The following is an 18,417-nucleotide window of genomic DNA, read 5'->3' as shown; positions in this document are numbered from 1 at the left end:
AGGCTTAAGCCTCTCCATTCATCCATCCATTGGTTCCCAACTGCTTTAGTTTTTCCAGAAATCTGTTTAACTCTCTTGTTTATTAGTAATATCACTCTTTCTCCTTTTCTGTTTGCTGTTATTGGTTTCTTTCTTTTTTTTCTTCTATACTGTCTTCACAGTGGAGTCTTACAAGAGATGGCAGGCAAGCTAAAGTATGTATCTTGGCCCAGAAGTCATGATTTATTTTCTGTAAAAGATTTCAACCATGAGTAAGCTCTAGAATTCCAGGTTAATTTTTAATTTTGAGAAAGGACACGAGTTAATGAACTTCTGTGTTTCTTGAAACTAACCTTCTAACAACACTAAGATTTATTAAAAGCAAATTAGAGAGGCTTAAAGGAAAATGAAGTGTTTACTACAATTCTTGAAAAAGCACTTGTACTTATGCTTTCGTAAATCAGAGCCATTTAGATGACAGGAAGCAAAGCAACTTAGAGAAGAAGCAGAATTTAATGTGTACTGTAAGTCACAGTCCAAGGGCCATCTACAGCTACACCCGGTACTATGGGCTAAACATGACTCTGCATCCTGACAAACACAAAAGACTCCCAAGGGTCTAATAACTCTCGGAAAACAAAACAAAAATCAAGAATTTCTCAATTTGAATACCTAACTCTTCACTACTCTCCTCCGCGAATGCAACAGTGGCCAAGATCGGAACGTGGTATTTCCCGTTACCCTATTGATCTCTAAGACATGGATCAAGAAGGCAAGCCACAGCTTCCTACCCTTCAGTCAGGAAGGGCAATGAAATAGAAACTAGTGACTGCAATATTTAATCCTTTATCACAATGAGACAAATAAGCCTGGAGAAGAAATTAGAGTCCTATGTTGGAAGAAGTCATTAAAAAAGACTATCATAAATAAGAGTCATTACTACACAGGAAAACCTGCCTCAGCGTAAGGGAGGATAGATAATCAACTTCAGAAAGGCGGCATGCAGAAAACTGAGAATGGAGATCTAAAATCAGCTCCCAGGAGCACCAAGAAGAAGCCGTCTACACTTTAATGGTTGCTTAGTAATGAAAACACTCCCAGACTTCACTCCACATTTCCTATCTTTCCACATAAAGTCAAATGCTCAAAAAACAAACAGGAACAAAAAAATCTTCACATATGTACAAAAAAAAAAGAGTATATCTATTTTTTTTCCTACTTACAATCTTCTTCACCCAGAACTTCAATATTATCATTATCACGTCAACTAGACTATACAGCTTCACTCAAGAATAACTTTCCAGTAAAGAATGCCCAAGATGCATGAGTTTAACTTTTTATTCATTCTAAGATTTTCCCTTTTAGGAACGAGGAGCATAAGAACTTGATATTTTAGCCTCTACAGTTGAACACCTTTTACTAAAGGTCTGAACTTGCTAGGAGGATGTTCTGACAGCAGGAAGAACGTCAGGCAGAAACTATGGGAAAATGAGTTCTGCTCCAGTTCCGCCATAGCCTTGCCATATGACCTTGGACGACTCACTTCTTCTCTGGATCTGTATCCTGATTTGTAAAATAAAATTCATTCTAGCTCTAAGAACCTATGATTCTGTGATAAAGAGGCCTTATCCAAGGGACAGAATGTAGTAAAAAAGAAGAAACGTTAGGTATATTACCATGTGAAACAGTATCTTCTTCTGTAACAGACAGAGTCAACCAAGTGCCATTAAGGAGTTTATCTGTTCCCCTGCCCAAAGTGGCTAAAAGCTACTCTAAAGAGCCAATACTTCGATTGCTCTCTTACCTGCACAAATACTCCCACATGAAATACTAAACCATCCAACTGTAAAACCTCTGAGCTGAGATAAAGTTTCAGGAAACTAAAGCTGTGCACAGAATATCAAATCGATCAATTGTGCACCTATCCCAGAGGAACCGAAGATTGCAAGAAAATGAGCTGACATTTCTCAGGGTTCTAGCTAAAGGTGAGTTACAGACATTTTCCTTATGTAAAGAAAAAGTTAAATGAAAATTAAGACCTATATTCTTCATATTATACCATCATCAAAAAAAGGGTAGAAAGATCATAAACTTTGGAATAAGATAACTGTGGGTTGAAACCCAGGCTTTGCCATGTACAGTTGTACAACTCTGAATAAGTCACCTATGCTTCTGACTTAAAAAAAAAAAAAGTACTAGCGATAATAACCACCATTATTGTGAAGGAAGAAAAAAAAAGGAGAAGGGTATATATGGTACAGAATTTAAGACCTAACAGCTGAGTTATAACCTTAGAGTTCTTCACGTTCTTTCTCACATAAAGAGTCACATCAATACAAATGGGGGGGAGAAGGGGTGGGGGTCACATTCTTCTTACTAAAGGCTTTACATAAAACATAGGCTAAATGAAATTAACCCAAACAAAATACATACATTCCCAGTTTCTCAAAAATGTCTCCTGGTTCATGAAGAGAGAAAACTTTAAAGCACATACTTGGATGAACATTGGTTCACAGTTGCTATGCTAGCAAATAACAGTCAGGCAGCCATTTGAGCTGAAGTTAGGAAAGCTCTCAACAGTGCCACCCACATTCTTTAACAGGTACAACATGTTTAGTTCCATAGCACCCTCTCCCCACTGAAATTTCTAGATAACCTGAAAACCATTTAAATAGCAATGGCTGAAAGTCTAAATATTGCTTACTGAGGCTTTCTAAAGTTCCGTAAGTTTTAGAACAATGATCATCTTTTGCACACTTCAAAGTGCCCGTGTCTTCTACACTGTCTAAGTGAACGAATGGTACTTTGCCTTTTCTCCCGCCCTATTCTGCTAGAATTGCAATGACGGGTAATCCAGAGGAGGAAAGAATCTTTCTCCTTTTCCACAACAGACCACAAATCATGCTGAACTACAAAAACACAGAAACCCTATTTTTCCTGTGATCTTGTCCACGTATTTTTGTTAAAGAACTCTTTTTACCTTTAATTAGATCAGTCCTAGACTTCCTCTGAACTATCCTACCATCGAATCTCATTCAATACTCAAGAATTTGGATCGAGATTCAAATAATGTCTTGCACAACACACACAAACACACACAACACATGCCATACATAGCTTTTTCTCTCACCTTTTCCGTACCTGCCAAACTTCCCAAACTCATTTTTTCCTCATCTGAACTTTTAATGGTACTTTATTAACATCATATTCATGTAATTTACCATATTCTCCCTCACATTTTAATTATTTATGCATCTTATGCATTCTTCTCTAATATTCCTTGAAATTACTGCTCAACTGATGTTTCAGTGATAAATTAGAAATGTATTAAATGAGATACCACTTAATTTTCATTTAAAAATAAGTGGTCTCACTTTTGCTTCCAATTATCATGGAGTAACAAGGACCAGATTTATCTTGCTGCCTCAAACAATTAAAAAAAACAGAATTAAATATATGAAACAACAGTATTCAAGACATTGTACAGTAGGCAAAGAAGGACAGTGGTCCCTGAGACAGGAAAAACCAAGGTGAGCTTTACGTCTGCTCCAGCTTACTACCTGGAGAAAGCTTCCAGGCTGTAGCACAGAGAGGGGGAAGCCAGGCAGAGCCTGGTGGTCTCCATGACTTGAGGAGATAGAGCTAGAAGTCTAGGGAAGTTGGCTAGACACTAGAGTTCACAGGGGAAAGTACCACAGAAGAGAAAGCTGCACAGAGAGAGAACTCCAAAGATCTACAGAGGGTTCCCCTCAAGTACCGGGTTAAGTAATGACCACTGCCTGCACGTGAGAAACCTCCTGAGGCTGAGAAAGAACTACCAGAAAGAGCTGGAAGGAACAGTGCTGGTAGCTTACCAGTGAGAGGAACAGAGCCTCATCCCAAGAAGAGTGGAAAACCTGATAATTTAAGAAGCATCAGTTAGAGTACAAGAGTCTTGCCTCAAAAGCAGGGAAAAATTAACCTGAGAATAAATACAGCTCTGGTCTTATCTAACAAAACTTAAAAACAAGACCTGAAAGGATCAAACTATTTCTAAGAAACTCAGCTGTGCTGTAGACAAAGACAAAGAATATTTACAGAAATAAATAAAATATCTAGCAGCCAAAAAGGTAAAATTCACAATGTCTGCATCCAATCAAAAATTACCAGGCATACAAAGAATCAGGAAAATACAATCCATAATGATGAGAAAACTCAACCAACTGCAACTGATCTGAAACTAAAACAGATGCTAGAATTAGCAGATAAGGACATTAAAACATCTGTATTCCATATGTTCAAGAGAAATTACATGCAAAAGAAAATTAAGCATGTTAAGAGACATGGGAGATATAAAAAACATCCACGTCAAAATTCTAGAGATGAAAACTATAATGCCTGAGATTTTAAAAAAAACCCAAATTGGACTGGATTAATGACAAATTAGACATTGCAAAAGAAAAGATTAATACATTTGATAACACCACAATAGAAACCATGCAAAAGGAAATACACAGAGAGAAAAAGAGACTTAAAAAAACCAGTGAACAGTGAGCCTTAAAAACGATACGAAATGGTTATGGTCTAATACACACCCGTGTTGACAGCTTTTCCAGAGCAGCATGCAGAGAATCTAACTCTTGGTCACCTTGACTGGAAGGAAAAGGAGAGAGGGAGATGGCTGTACTTAATATACCACGTTTGGTATACTGACTATGGGTTGCCAATCCCTAAAATTTCATTGTCACCTTTCCACTTCTCTTTGCACTTCCTCACTTGTTGGGGTCATGCTCTTCTTCCGTTTCTCCTGACTTCCCAGCAGGCTAGAGCTCTCATGCCACTTACCCACATGCCATCTGCATATACGCAGACTTCCACTGGAACATCTACAAGAGATTTGCGTGTTCCCCAAATAGCTGTTTACTCCAAAATCCTTTTTTCTAGCCAAATAAAGCATCCATTTCCAAAACAACATTGTATTTTAAGTATTAACTTATTTAAATAATAAGGACTAGGATATGCGTAATTACCCTAATTTGAATCTCCTGTTTTGCATTTTGAAAGAGAACCCTGTCAATGAATTAACAAGTAAAAATTCATTAATTCAATCAAGAAGTATGTACTGGATACTAAATGGAACCAGATATGGTAATAAACACTGGTGATATAGTCCCCATCCTGAAATTACAGTTTGATGGAAAAAACAGACAAATATACTCACAATTACAGTACTAAGTAATACGAGCTAAGAGAGCAATACATAGACAAAGCCAATGAAGCACAAAAAGGGACAACTCTATGGGCTGGGGCAAGCTTTCTAAAGTAGGTGAAGTCTAAGCTGAACTTTTAAGGCAAGAAATTAATCAAGTGAGAGAAAAAGGTATTCTGGCCCAAAGTAATAATACATGAAAATATATATGAAAAAATTGATGAAAAGCAGAAAGGTCTAAAATACGGCATATTTGGGTAACTGCAAATGGTTCAGATTTGCGGATGGGATGGAAGGAAAAGAAAGTGAAGAAAAGAGAAGAATCTTCATATTTTTGGGGGGGGGATGAGAGAGAAAGTCTCTCATAGAGATCCAAGATGACCTGTTGAAACTGCTAGAAACTGTGTCCCTGTCATCAAGCTATATGGGAAAACTTCCCCCATACTAAAAATGTAGGAAGGACCTGCACGCATCTAAGTCAGAGGATGGCAAACTGTGGCTTTGGTCCAAAGCTGGTTCACCACCTGCTTTTCTACAACCTGAAAGCTAAACATGGTTTTCACATTTTTAAATAGTTGAAAAAATTCAAAAGAAGGATATTTTGTGGCACAAAGAAATTATATCAGATTCACATTTCAGCGTCCATAAATAAAGTTTTACTGGAACATAGCCGCCCTTATTCATTTATGCATCGTCCAACTTCTTTCATGCTGCAACACCAGAGTTGAATAGCTGTGACAGAGACAGCATGACCCGCAAAACCAAAAATATTTCCCACCTAGCCATTAACAGAGAAAATTTGTGGCTCTCTGCTCTGAGTTAAGAGTCTTCCAAAATCTCATCGCCTTCAGTTAAGCCTCAGTTTGTCTCCTCAAAACTTCTTACAAGGGATCTCATAATCAATATTAGATAAAAGAATACAGTTACATTGTTTGTGGACATGAAGTATTCTTTCATAATTTTGTAAAACAATTACTGATTTCCATCACCATATTTCTGCTTAAATATTCCTTTAAATATGAGATACCAAAGTTTGGTTGCAGAACTTTATCCTGCAATTCTGAATGAATTAAATATCTCATTATGTAATTTTAAGTTACAATTTTAAAAACTGTATTTCCTTTTGTTAACAATAGTCTAGCTATACTCATTTCCAGAGCTATTAATTAAATAAGAAATGTTATCCTAGTATTCTAAAACTGATAGCCCTGTGAAAAAATTCAAGAGGCATGATGAACAAAATAAATATGCCAAAATAAACTAACCTAAGAATATTTGTATGGTATTTGATTTCTAACAAGTATTATTAAATCAGAACATTTTTCAAGGGCTTAATTTTTTTCTGTGTTTTACTTCTATTCTCAATAGAAAATAAGGTCATGTTTTACTGTTGCTACTGATTTAAAACACTCTATAATTCCCATAACTCTACCTAAGAGTTGAGAGTAATGTCCCCTTATTTTTGAAGTTATAAATTGCTGAGAACACTATATGATCCACAAGCTATGAAAACTGAGCAAAGTCAAAGATGTTGTCAAACAACAAAACTTATAACAAAGATGTGATACTTAATAATACTCATAACTGATATTTTACTTAGTAATTAGATACAAATGATAGATCATTCATATAAATTGACACAATTAGTCCAGGACAGTAAAGACTCTGAAAACCATAAGTTTTCATATCTATGAGGAATAATGCAAGGAAGCAGGTAAGATGAGCCTAGAGAAAAGCAGATTAAAGGGAACACTTAGGAGTTGTCTTCAAATATTTGGTTTTTATGAAGAAGAGAGATTAAACCACTCTATGTCATTCCAGAGGACAGAATTGGGAAGAGTGAGAAGGCCATAATGAAAACAGATTTTAGCACACCATAGGGAAAACTTTTCTACTTTTTAATGGCCAACAATAGAACTATCTATCTTATGAAGCTGCAGCATAAAGGCAAAGCATGCAAATTTGGAATTCAGTAGATCTCAAGTTTGAAAGCTATCTCTGTATGTACAGAGCCACCAAGTGCTCAACCTCTCTAATCTCAAAGTCTAATGTATGCGAAAAACACCACCCTCAAAAGGTGATTGACAAGTGATATATGATATGAATGTAGTAATTGTTATATATGTAAATATGATTTGTATGCAAAATTGGTGCAAAGTAGGTATGCAAAAACAAAAAGTTATTTCAGTAACAGTCATTATTAGTGGCGGTTAAAAACAGGGAAGCTGGAGCCAAACTTTCTGTGTTTAAATCCTGGCGTTGCCACCTTGTGCAAGTTACTTAACCTCTCTGTACCCATTTCCTAATTTCTACAATGTGGACATTAATAGTACTTATAAGGCTGCTGAAAGGAACAAATGACATAATCAATAAGATATTGACAATAGTGCCTAATGCATAATATGCACTCTACATTGTTACCTATTATTATTATGTAATATTATAATAATGAATTCATTTTATTCAATAGTGAATGCCCTGTTATTGCAAGTATTCTATCAAAGTCTTCAACAAGTCCGAGACGGAAATTCCAGAAGTGAATCAGAGTCTCAATTAATTAATTCATTTACACAGTCAACAAATATTTACGGAATATGTAATACCTACACGGGGCATTAGAGTACAGTGGCTAAGAGTATGGATTCACAGGGCTGGCCCAGTGGCGTAGTGGTTAACTTTGTCTGCTCTGCTCCAGTGGCCCAGGTTTGGCCAGTTCGGATGCTGGGAATGGACCTATGCACCACTTAGCAAGTCCTGCTGTGGCAGGTGTCCCACATACAAAAGAGAAGAAGATGGCCAGAGATGTTAGCTCAGGACTAATCTTCCTCAAAACAAAACAAAAACAGTATGGATTTGCAAGCCAGTCTGTGGATATGAATTCCCACAACATCTCTTAGTAGCTGTGTAAACTTGGGCAAGTTACCTAACCATTACATGCTTCAGTTTCCTCTTCTGCACTATGGAGATTATCACAGAGCTGTTGAGAGGATTTGATGAGCTAACGTACGTAAAGTGCTTCGAACAGTGCCTTCTAACCATATATAAAGATTAGCTGGTTGGCTCTTACATGACCACGTGCCAGGCACAGTCCTATAGACACTGGGAATACAACAGACTGCTGACAAGGTCCCTGACCTCAGAGAGCTTGTATTCTGTGCGGGCCCGGGGGGGGGGGGGGCCACAGATAATAAACAAACTAACATATAACAAGTAATTATAAGGACTAAAATCAGTGATAAGTGAAGAAAAAGCAGATAAGGGCTAAGGAGTGACTGGGGAGTTCAAGTTGAGACAAGAAGGCGAGGAGAGCTCTCCCCTGAGAGGCCACGCGGATATCTGGGGTGAGCATTTTGGGCTGAGAGAAAAACAAAAGGCAAGGCCCTGAGCAGGAGGACGCAAAGTGTGCTAAGGGAACAGCAAAGAGGACAGTGTCACTGGAGGAAATCTGGGAAGAGAGGGCAGCAGGAGATAAGGCTGGAGACAGCCAGGCTGCAGATCAAGGAGGGCCTTAGAGATTTGAGTAAGGACACCGGGTTTTATTCAGAGTCTGAAGGGAAACAACTGGAAGATTTTAAGCAGAGGAGTAACAAAATCAGACCTGCACTTTCAATGCTTCCCTCTGGCAATGACCTCTAATGAACTATTTGACTCCACGGTCTCCTGAACTTAATCACTCTAATAGTAATAGAGGAGCATGTAAGCATCTGAGAAATGGCCGACTGCAGCGTTTCTAACTGCTTAGAGGAGGCGAGCATGGAGTCCCGTAACAAACTTGCTACATTCAAAACAGCAAAGCATTTACTGCAGGGGAGCAATCCATTTGTGTTTGCTGGGTTTCACATACGAAGTGTTGTGAAGAAATGTTTAAGAAAGAATTGACAGTCATTTCGGAATGTTGAAAAAAAAAAAGAGTGAGGAATTATGACTCCAGAAGGGAATGCTTGAGATACCAACAACGTCGGATTCCAGAGAGGAATGGTACATCACAAGGAGGCTGGTGGGCATGGGGTGGGAGCACCACTATGACTGGGTCCTAGTGGAGATCTGCCTGAACACAGCTGTCCAAGAAACAATCCAAGGCAAGGACTGACGTGAACACAAGTTAATAATGTGAGGACGAACCAAGAGTCAAAAGAGAGACGAAATGGTTTCCACATGGCAATCTGCAGAAATGACTTTGAAATTTCTCAGGAAGAACAGAAAACTGGAGGAACAAAACCTAGACTTTAAGCCATGCCCCACCACCGAGAAGGATCAGGAGCGTCACTTACTTTTCAACACGGACATGTCCTCTGTAGCGATACAAACTGGAACAGCAGATTGCCAAACGCTAAGCTTACCTAGTCTCAATTGCAAAACTAAGGAGAAAGACAATGGAAAAATAAATAAAGGGAAGGGGCACAAAATGGTGTGTGTTTTGGTGGTGGTGGTGGGGTGATAGGGAAGAAAAACCATTTAATGAGTCAAAATCGTTTAGATTTAATCACACTTATGGAAATCTGGGTTTCTTTTCAGGAAAGCTAAGTAATTTCTAGAATAGCAATATTTTTCAAGTGCCAGTCTTAGCCTTGGCAAGGAAATGGTTATAAGTGAAGATATGGAGCAGTGCAGAAGAATTCAGAAAGAAAGCAAATCTCTGGAAAAAGTGAGGCTTTTTTTGGTTCATTGTAAAGGAACATAAATTAGTCTCCAACCCACAATCCCCGCCTACCCCCGACTTCCCAGAGGCCTGTGCAGCCCATAGAAAGAGGAAAGTGTGCCAAAACAAACAGTGTGGGCTGCAGCCCTGTGATGAAGGGTGGGATGAGGTTTGGGTGGAACTGGCAGGCAACCGAATGGAATCACTTTAAAGCAATGCCACAAAATGGAGACTAAAGAATCACTGAGGACTTTCAAGATTCACAGAAAATGGGATATTCTTAGCTAAATCATGGAACAGAGTCTCTACTTCAACTCATTGCAAAAAAACAAAACAGCAAAGATAGGAAAAAATGAAACAAAGCAAAACATACCTGCTCTCCTATCTGTCTTTAATTAAAGCATAAAATACCCTCCCTCTTCTCTTCTCCCAACCACCCTAGAACCGAACATGGAACTGACAGCAGCTCAGGTGAAAGACTTCAGCTACAAAGAGGGGAGATAGCAGACAATGGAAGTGGTGATTCATTACAAAAGAATACACTCCAGAGCGCCTGCTGCCACACGGGCTCCAGCCACCACTTAAAGGAACAGCAACCCCCTTCCCAACCTCCCCGATTCTTAACACCTTCCCTCCTCGTGGTCCTGATGGAAAACAGATTTTGAAGAAAATGCCAGCAAAGCACTGAGCTGTCCAAGAAAGGGAGGGCTTTGTGTTCCACAGAAACTGGCAGTCTTACACTATAGCAGAGTACAAAAATTTTCTTTCACATCCATAGTGTAAAATCTTTTCCTATCTCCCTAGTATATTTTCCCTTTCAAAGACAAACAGTATAACTGAGTCTGAGTCTGTCTAAATATTTTTTTATTAATTGGAGCTGAAGTCATTTGCAACTGTTTTTCTAATTTTACATATGAAAATGATTTCTCCTCTTTTCCTTCCTTTTATTCAATGTTGTTATTTTCACAGATGTCAGGAGATACAATAATTTGGTTCACATGTTCAGAAATAAGAAAGCATCTCAGTGAAATACTCCTACAACATATACGTAAACAACAGATAAACCTAAAGTCATTTTAAAAAGTTGCATGAGTATGTCTATCTACTATATCAGAATTTTGTGATTAAACTGCCATTTGCTTTTTTTTTTAAAGCAAAGGGTTGACTAGTTATTGTAAATGACAGAGTAGTTTGCTAATTAAACCAAAAACAGGCCTCATAAGACTAGAGCATACATAATACTAAAGCGCACACGTTGTGTAACTACTGATATGGATCTAATACCGTATGGTGAAAACGTCATCCACTGAAAGCCCTCCACCCTTCTTCCACTAAGTGAGCGACGGAAATTAAGGGATATAGAGACGTTAAGATGTGAGAAGCAAGGAACCTGGGTGACAAAATGGTGAAAACATACCTAACTACCTTTCTTAATATACTAGTCAAGACACTGAGTACCCTAATAGACCATTTAACTTTGATAACCAAACTGTAAACAGTGTAGACATTTTACATTTGGAAAGCTCCCATGACAGATCATTATCAAATACAGGGATTAGATGTCTGGCTCGAAAAACTAAAAACCAAAAAATCCCCTAAAAAATCAAAACCAAAAAAAACCCATAGGACAAATAAAGATTTGGCCCATCTAGTTACTTCCTTTGATTTTTTTTTCCTAGATTACTAAGAACTATGTATGCTATGTTAACATAGAAAGTGTATACACCAAAACAAATATGCTGGAATACTGAAAATTCACAAATTTGATATTCTATACTTTCCAGCTGTATAAATTCAGGATGGGCAAAAATTAGTTACTTCTTTCCTTCAGCATTCAACACACCCCGAGAAAGTCATAATGATTTTAACTTATCTATTAAAATTCTTAACCACCAAGAAATCTTGTTTTCCAGCTTCTATCTCTTCTGCTTCATTCCTAAAATTATAGTTTCCTTAAACACCAATATTAAGACCACAATAGTGTTTATACGCATGTGCGTTCTAACTTGTGCTCACATATGCTTAACCAGCTCCTCTAGAAACTACGGGCACATGTTCCAAGAGGGCCAAAAAACCTCTGATTATAAAGTCCTAGTTTAGATAACTCTTTCACTGATTTAAAAATATATATAATGAAAAGTCAAGTGCTTGAAAAGCCTTCAGTAATAGCTGAGAAAGAAGAGAGCCGATACCCTCTAATATTGCAGTTAATGAAAACTGAATGAGACCACAAAGCTTAAGAGGTATCATCTCCCAAGCAACAAAGAGAATCCAGAAAGAGGTTTTCTCTCTTATGGAAATTTTTTAAAAGTAAAGCAATATTTCAAAAGAGTTAATTAGGTTGACGATGAAGGGATAAGACGTGGAAGAGAAAATGTTTCAAGGGTTTCTCCACTTTCCAAAAGAGGGAGGGGTTTCCTGATCTCCAAACTCAGATCTGGTGAAAAATTACTTTGGAAAGACATATTCTTTGAAACTTCCCTTTCCTCTAGGTCATGTTGGGAGAATCTCCCTAACGCTTTCCCTCCTTCCAAACAGCACTGCAGGGCATTATATAACATTTAACGGAACAGGGTTTCAGCTCCTAAAATGATGCCTCCATCCAGATAAGCTAGCTGACTCTCTCGCCCTCCGGTGGTGACTTGGAGAGGAAAAGAGAAGAGAGAATACAAAAAAAGGGCAACCTCCTTAAAAGGAAAGCACTGTCCAGTGATGAAATTTCCCTACAGAGCATAAAAGCCTGGAGTGAAACTGATCCTAAGTCTGAGACTAAAAGACATGAATGTTGTACAATGCAAATGATTTCTCATTGATAAATCACAGCCTCATCATTCCCTCTCAATCTACATATAAAGAGAAAAGGGTAAAGGAACCTACAGAAGGGTGCCAACAAGAAAAATAGCACTGCCAGGGGAAACCAGGGGAGAGTATTCACCTTTCCATTTGTCAGGAATGACTTGCTAAAATGCAGATTAGATATTGCCTGGCATAAGCAAAGACAGGCAGAGAGGCAGAGGGAGAGAGAGAGAGAGAGAGAGAGGGAGGGGGAGAGAGAGAGACAGAGAGAGAGAGGGAGAGGGAGGGAGAGAGAGAGAGACAGAGATCTCTTCCATTTCCTACTCCCTCTCCTTCAAATGCCTTTTAATGCCCCTGTGATTGCCATTTATACATTCAGATCTGTTCTCCTGTCGGGGAGGGCTCTAGCTGCCTTTGCTGCACCTGGATGCTCCTATGGTTCCTACTGAAAACATCCTTTGCCAGTGACAAAGCCATGAAAATGCAATATATTTTCCTAGCCTTCATTTTTAATAAGCCATTTAAAGCAAAGGCAGGACAACTGCGATTCCATGGCCAATCCTGAGACACCGAAGTGAAGCAGGAATCAGATTTCCCTAGAACACAAATTCTTCTGCAATTCCTAAAAGGAAGTCAATCCCTCGCCCCTCTTTTTGGCAGTCTACAAGAACCTCTTCCTACCTCTGCAGTCTCTCCCTCCCTCTTCTCAGAACCAAGACAAAGAGGGAGACAAACCCCCACAGGGTCTTTCCTGAGCTACAGCTGCACAGTACAGGAAACAGGAATCCGCTACGGAGCAAGGGGGGGGGGGGAGAAAAAAGGGTACGATACATCTCACACACACGCACACACAGACGCGCAACAGACACAGACTAGCACTTTTCAGCTGATAACAATAAATCTGGCCTTTTCTAAGACGACAATAATAATTAAAACTCTGCTTACTATACCCGTCCCCATCTCTTTATTCGGATCCCAGGAAGGAGAAAAGAAACACAGTGAGGAAACACCAGTCTTACCTGAGTTACCATGTTCTTTTTCTCCATAAACCAAACGGAATAGCTGATGAGCCCGTCAAAGCAGTTGTGTCGGGGCCCGCCTCCACCGCTTTCTTTTCCACCCCCCCCCCCCCCCCCCCAGGCTAGCTATTTAAGGGAGGGTAATGGATCTCCCTTTATCCCGTTTTCCTTCCTTTTTCTTTCTAGTGTTTCTTCCTTTCTTTTCTCTTCCTTTCTGGCAGTCTCTCCCCCTCCTTCCTTCTCCAGCTCCCTCCCATATCTCAGGCAGATGGCTGAAGGAAGCCCCACCCCTGAATGCCTAAGGTAATTAATCAGAGGAGAGCCCCACCTCTTCCTCCTCCCCCCACCCCCTCCCGGCAGGCTGACATCTCCCAACTCCAGAAACAGGCCTGCTGGAGAATGGCAGTTTGGTGTGTGCTTTGCGCACGCGCGTGTGTGTGTGTGTGTGTGTGTGTGTGTGTGTGAGAGAGAGAGAGAGAGAGAGAGAGAGAGAGAGGGAGAGAGGGAGAGAGGGAGAGAGGGAGAGAGGGAGGAAAGGAGGGAAGAAGGGGAGGAGAGGGAGGGGCAGGCGCCATGTGCAGGCATATTTTAAGGAGTGAATATCTGCGATGGTGGCATTAATTACACAGCACTGGAAGCATTCATAGCAGCTCACCACAGTTCATACAGACTTAAAATATTCCATCCATGAATACCTCATAATAAATAAGAAATGAAACAAAAATTCTTTTTAAAAAAGTATTTCCATTCATGTCCAGTTTATAGGTGTAGTGGATTTAAGGAAAGATGAGAAAAGCTGCTGAACGACCACTGCCTGGAAGGTTTTTAAGGAACAGGGAATGTGCAGGAAGCTGCTTGTCCTGAACCGGTCTAATGACTGCACAGGACCAGCAGAGAGGAGGAGGCTAACTTAGGAGCTTATTTTTTTCTACTGTAAAAAAAAACCCCTGGGGATTCTGAAAAAGGGGGCTACAAACATGACTGCTTTAAGAAACTTAAAGTGTGTACAAAGGTGGATACAAATTTGCTTGAGGCTTCCAGCTTCATTAAAAGTTCTGGCTAATCGAGAATTCTCCCTTTGTGTTCCCCAGCCTTCTGCATTTCAGCCATTAGTGAAAACATAAACTCTTCCTTATACACACACTGACGTTCGTGTCATCACTAAACAGTCACCATTACTATAGACTGCAATAGATAGAGAGGGTCTGGGAGAATGTTTTCTGAACACAAGAGTTTCTTTAAAGTTCTCTTATTAAAAAGACATAATGAAGAAAAGCATCAAAGATGTGAGTCAGTCTAGAAGTCCTCGTCTAAGTCCTAGTTCCGCACTTTACACGTGATCTTGGAAAAGTCTTTAACGTCTGAATATAAACTTCATAATCTCCCTACTTTATATTATGAAATATTCAAATAAAATAATCTATGTGAATGTCTGATGAGTTTATGATGTTTACTGTTTCTCATAAAAATGAAGATTTTCTAATTTTTTAAAGTATTCTAATAAGATCCTTTTCTAAAGGATTTTATTATATGTTTTAGTTATGCTATATTTATTATGTTATAACCCCTAATAGATTACCCCAAGGGCAAAGAGACTGATTACAATATTAAGCTTCCTGTTTTTAAGATAAACACATAAAGAAATCAAAATTAAAAATCACAAATCACAAATCACATTGAGGATACACACAGTTTTTTGCTGTCTCTCTACAAGGATTGTTTGGCAAAATATATAACCAGGCTTTTTACTGAGTACCTATGATATGTCAGAGACTATTCTGGGCATTTCACAGACATCTGTATACGTTTGGTATAATCCATAATATATAAAGAAATATGTACAAAAGAATGGGATCTTTAAATATTAGGAAAAAGCACTATGAGAAAAGGAATAGATCAATACTAGGCTTGTTTTTGTTGGTTTTTTTTGTTGAGGAAGATTAGCCCTGAGCGAACTGCTGCCAATCCTCCTCTTTTTGCTGAGGAAGACTGGCCCTGAGCTAACAACTGTGCCCATCTTCCTCTATTTTATACGTGGGACGCCGACCACAGCATGGCTTACCAAGCGGTGCCATGTCCACATCTGGGATCCGAACCAGTGAACCCTGGGCCGCTGAAGCGGAACATGTGCACTTAACCGCTGTGCCACTGGGCTGGCCCCTCCAGGCTTGTTTTTATTTAAGATTTTTAGAAATGATCTGGAAGATAGAATATATTGCATTCTCTGAACTTGCAACTCAACAGCCAATCAGAAGGAGAGGAAATGCAGTCAAACTTTTTTAAAGACCAAGCGAATAAGCAGAAAAGAGGTAGGTGAGTTTCAACCCAGATGTGGGGGCAACCCAATGTACTTTTAGCAAAATCTAAACCATATTTATGGGATAATTATTTACATTTTTAGGTCTAATATCAGAAATAAACCTAAGAATCACTGTATCCCACTCTCTGAATCCAGTGGTCCATTTTAGTGCTGGGGCAAAACGCCTTGAGCCCCAAGAAATTAGACTCCCTCCACTCTCTGCCACACGCACGTCCCCTTAGCAAAGCCGCAGCTATCCTGAAGCTTGTGCGTACAGCCTCCTTGGGAACAAAGCCCCAAGGTAAGATTTTTTTTTAATAAATAAGGCAAATGAGGGATCCCTACATGCAAGAAGTCTAGGACTAGGACAAAGGCTTCCTTAGGCCTGGTAGTCATGCCTCTTTTCTACATTAGGACCAATATTTTATACCGCAGATAACAAGCTTATCAAAGTCATCACCACAAGAAAGAATTAGTATGAGCTAAAAGTAAAAATAAATATTAAGATGATTTTCATAAACTCACTGAAGAACAGGATCACAGTGAGCACTGGACAAACTCAACGGTATTTTGAAGTGGTCCCTGACTTTAAAGGCCGGTATTACAGAGGACACTTTGCTCGCTGGTGCCCAAGAGAGAGAGGAGTAACTGAACAGCCTGGAACTGACCCAGCAAACAACTGGAGGCCCCTGGTGGCTGAACGTGTCCAGCAGTGTACCAAGGAGAAACTCACTTCAGGGCATTTTCGGGGTGAGGCGTGGGGGGTAATGCAGGGGGTGGGGTTCAGGAAGTTGGGGAGGTAAGCAGGCACACACACAAAAAGAATGTCAACTAAGGGAGGAGACCATGTCCACCTTGGAGGATCAATTCCCAGCTTCGAGCACAGTGCCTGGTAGATGCTGGGTATACAGTAAATATTTGTTAAATAAACAAATGAAGGAACTTCTCCTAGTTGTCTCAATTCCTCGCTTCCTCAATGTTTCATGCAGTCCCCAGAACTCCAGCTTCCTTTCCCCCATATCACTCAATGGAAATGTATCTTATTCAAGTCACCAAAGACCTTTGGATGGCCAAATTCCATGGACATTTCCTATCTTCTTTGACTTATCTGTGGCATCTGGCACTCCCCCCTTTTGGAAACTCTCATTCTCAGCTTCAAGCAATACCAGTCTTTCCTGATTTTCCTCTTGCCCTGTTCACTCGCTTCCCCATCTTACTCTTCTTCCTCTGCCTACCCTTCTAAAAGCTGGTATTGCTTGAGGTGTCATCCTTGGAGCTCTTTTTATTGCACGCCACAGGTTCTTAACCCAACATATATAGCTCCTCACACAGACACCCCAATGGAAATTTTTCTTATGTGCATTTCTGTGCAGAGAGGATCCACAGTGTTCATCAGATTCTCAAAGGGTAAAAAGCTAAACACTACTGAACATGCTTGCTCTACATGATGTCATCCATCCCATCACTCCAATTATCACCCATTTACCCGCATTTCTATGTCCGGTCCAGATATCTCTCCTGAACTCCAGATCGAAATATCCAACTGCCAAATAATGGTCAACTCCATTTAGATATCCTACAAATTTCTCTAATTTAAAAGTCCAAAACTAAATTACATTCTCATAACCAAATCATTAATTCATTTAACAAATGTTTAAGTGCCTACTATGTACCAAGCACTGTTCTAGGCACCAGGGGAAAACAGTAATGGACAAAAAAAGATAAAAATCCCATATGAGTAAAGCTACTCATTCTACCATGTTTCTTTTCTTAACCAGTAAAATAGCTACCACTTCTTGAGAACTTACTCTGCAGCAACTTCTTATCAAGCAATTACATATATCATTAGTTCATGTCATCCTCATGATGATATTTTAATCTTCTTTTTAGAGATGAGGCAACTAAGACTAAGTGAAGCTAAGCATCTTGCCCAAAGTCACCCTTGCTAGCAGGCTGGAGAGCTCAGACTCAACCCCAAATCTGACGGAAAGTCTGGAGTCCTTCCAAGACTCCTCCTTCCCACTCAATACCACCCCAAACCAGAAGCAAGTCCTTTTGATTTCTCTGAGATCTGCCCTTTTTTCCATCCCTATCACCATGAATTCAGCTCTGACCTTATTATTTTATATCTCGTCTCCTACTTGTCTCTGCCTCCAGTCTACCACTCTTCCCATCCAAGCTTCTTACTACTGCCAGAGTGATCTTTGTAAATGTAAATCTCATCATGCCACTTCCCTGATTAAAATCCTCACCCACTCCTCACAGCCTAAAAGGGGGGGAAATCCTAGCTCTTAAGTAGGCACTTAACACATAATCTGGCTTCAGCATCGCTGTCAGAGTCACTATTCCCCCTTCCCACCCCCACCCTTCTCTGCTCCCAACACAGACGTGAAGTTAGTTCCTCAAGGACACCATGTTCCTGGTTCTTTTCTGTTTTCTGTTCTTACTCCCTTGAATATGGTCTTCTCTCTGGTTAATTCATCCTTCAAGGCTCACT

At 39.6% G+C, this 18,417-nt stretch overlaps 1 protein-coding gene across 19 annotated transcripts in view; it reads right to left on the bottom strand.

Annotated features, from left to right (window-relative positions):
* The window catches only part of RBFOX2 (RNA binding fox-1 homolog 2), a 261,300-nt gene that overhangs the window by 75,497 nt on the left and 167,386 nt on the right, over positions 1 to 18,417 (bottom strand). Inside the window, exon 1 of one of the 19 annotated variants that reach the window (XM_046646506.1) lies at positions 13,622 to 13,849. The exons of the other annotated variants lie outside the window; for them this stretch is intronic. Within the exon in view, the coding sequence (XP_046502462.1) occupies positions 13,622 to 13,648 (27 nt within the window). The 5' untranslated portion in view covers positions 13,649 to 13,849. Of the gene's footprint in view, positions 1 to 13,621; positions 13,850 to 18,417 lie in introns of those variants that run through there. 19 annotated transcript variants of the gene reach the window in all.

The sequence above is a fragment of the Equus quagga genome, chromosome 19 (assembly GCF_021613505.1).
Source record: "Equus quagga isolate Etosha38 chromosome 19, UCLA_HA_Equagga_1.0, whole genome shotgun sequence".
Classification (NCBI taxonomy): Eukaryota; Metazoa; Chordata; class Mammalia; order Perissodactyla; family Equidae; genus Equus; species Equus quagga.
Note: the sequence above shows the minus strand (reverse complement) of the source record. Positions and strands in the feature narration are given on the sequence as shown.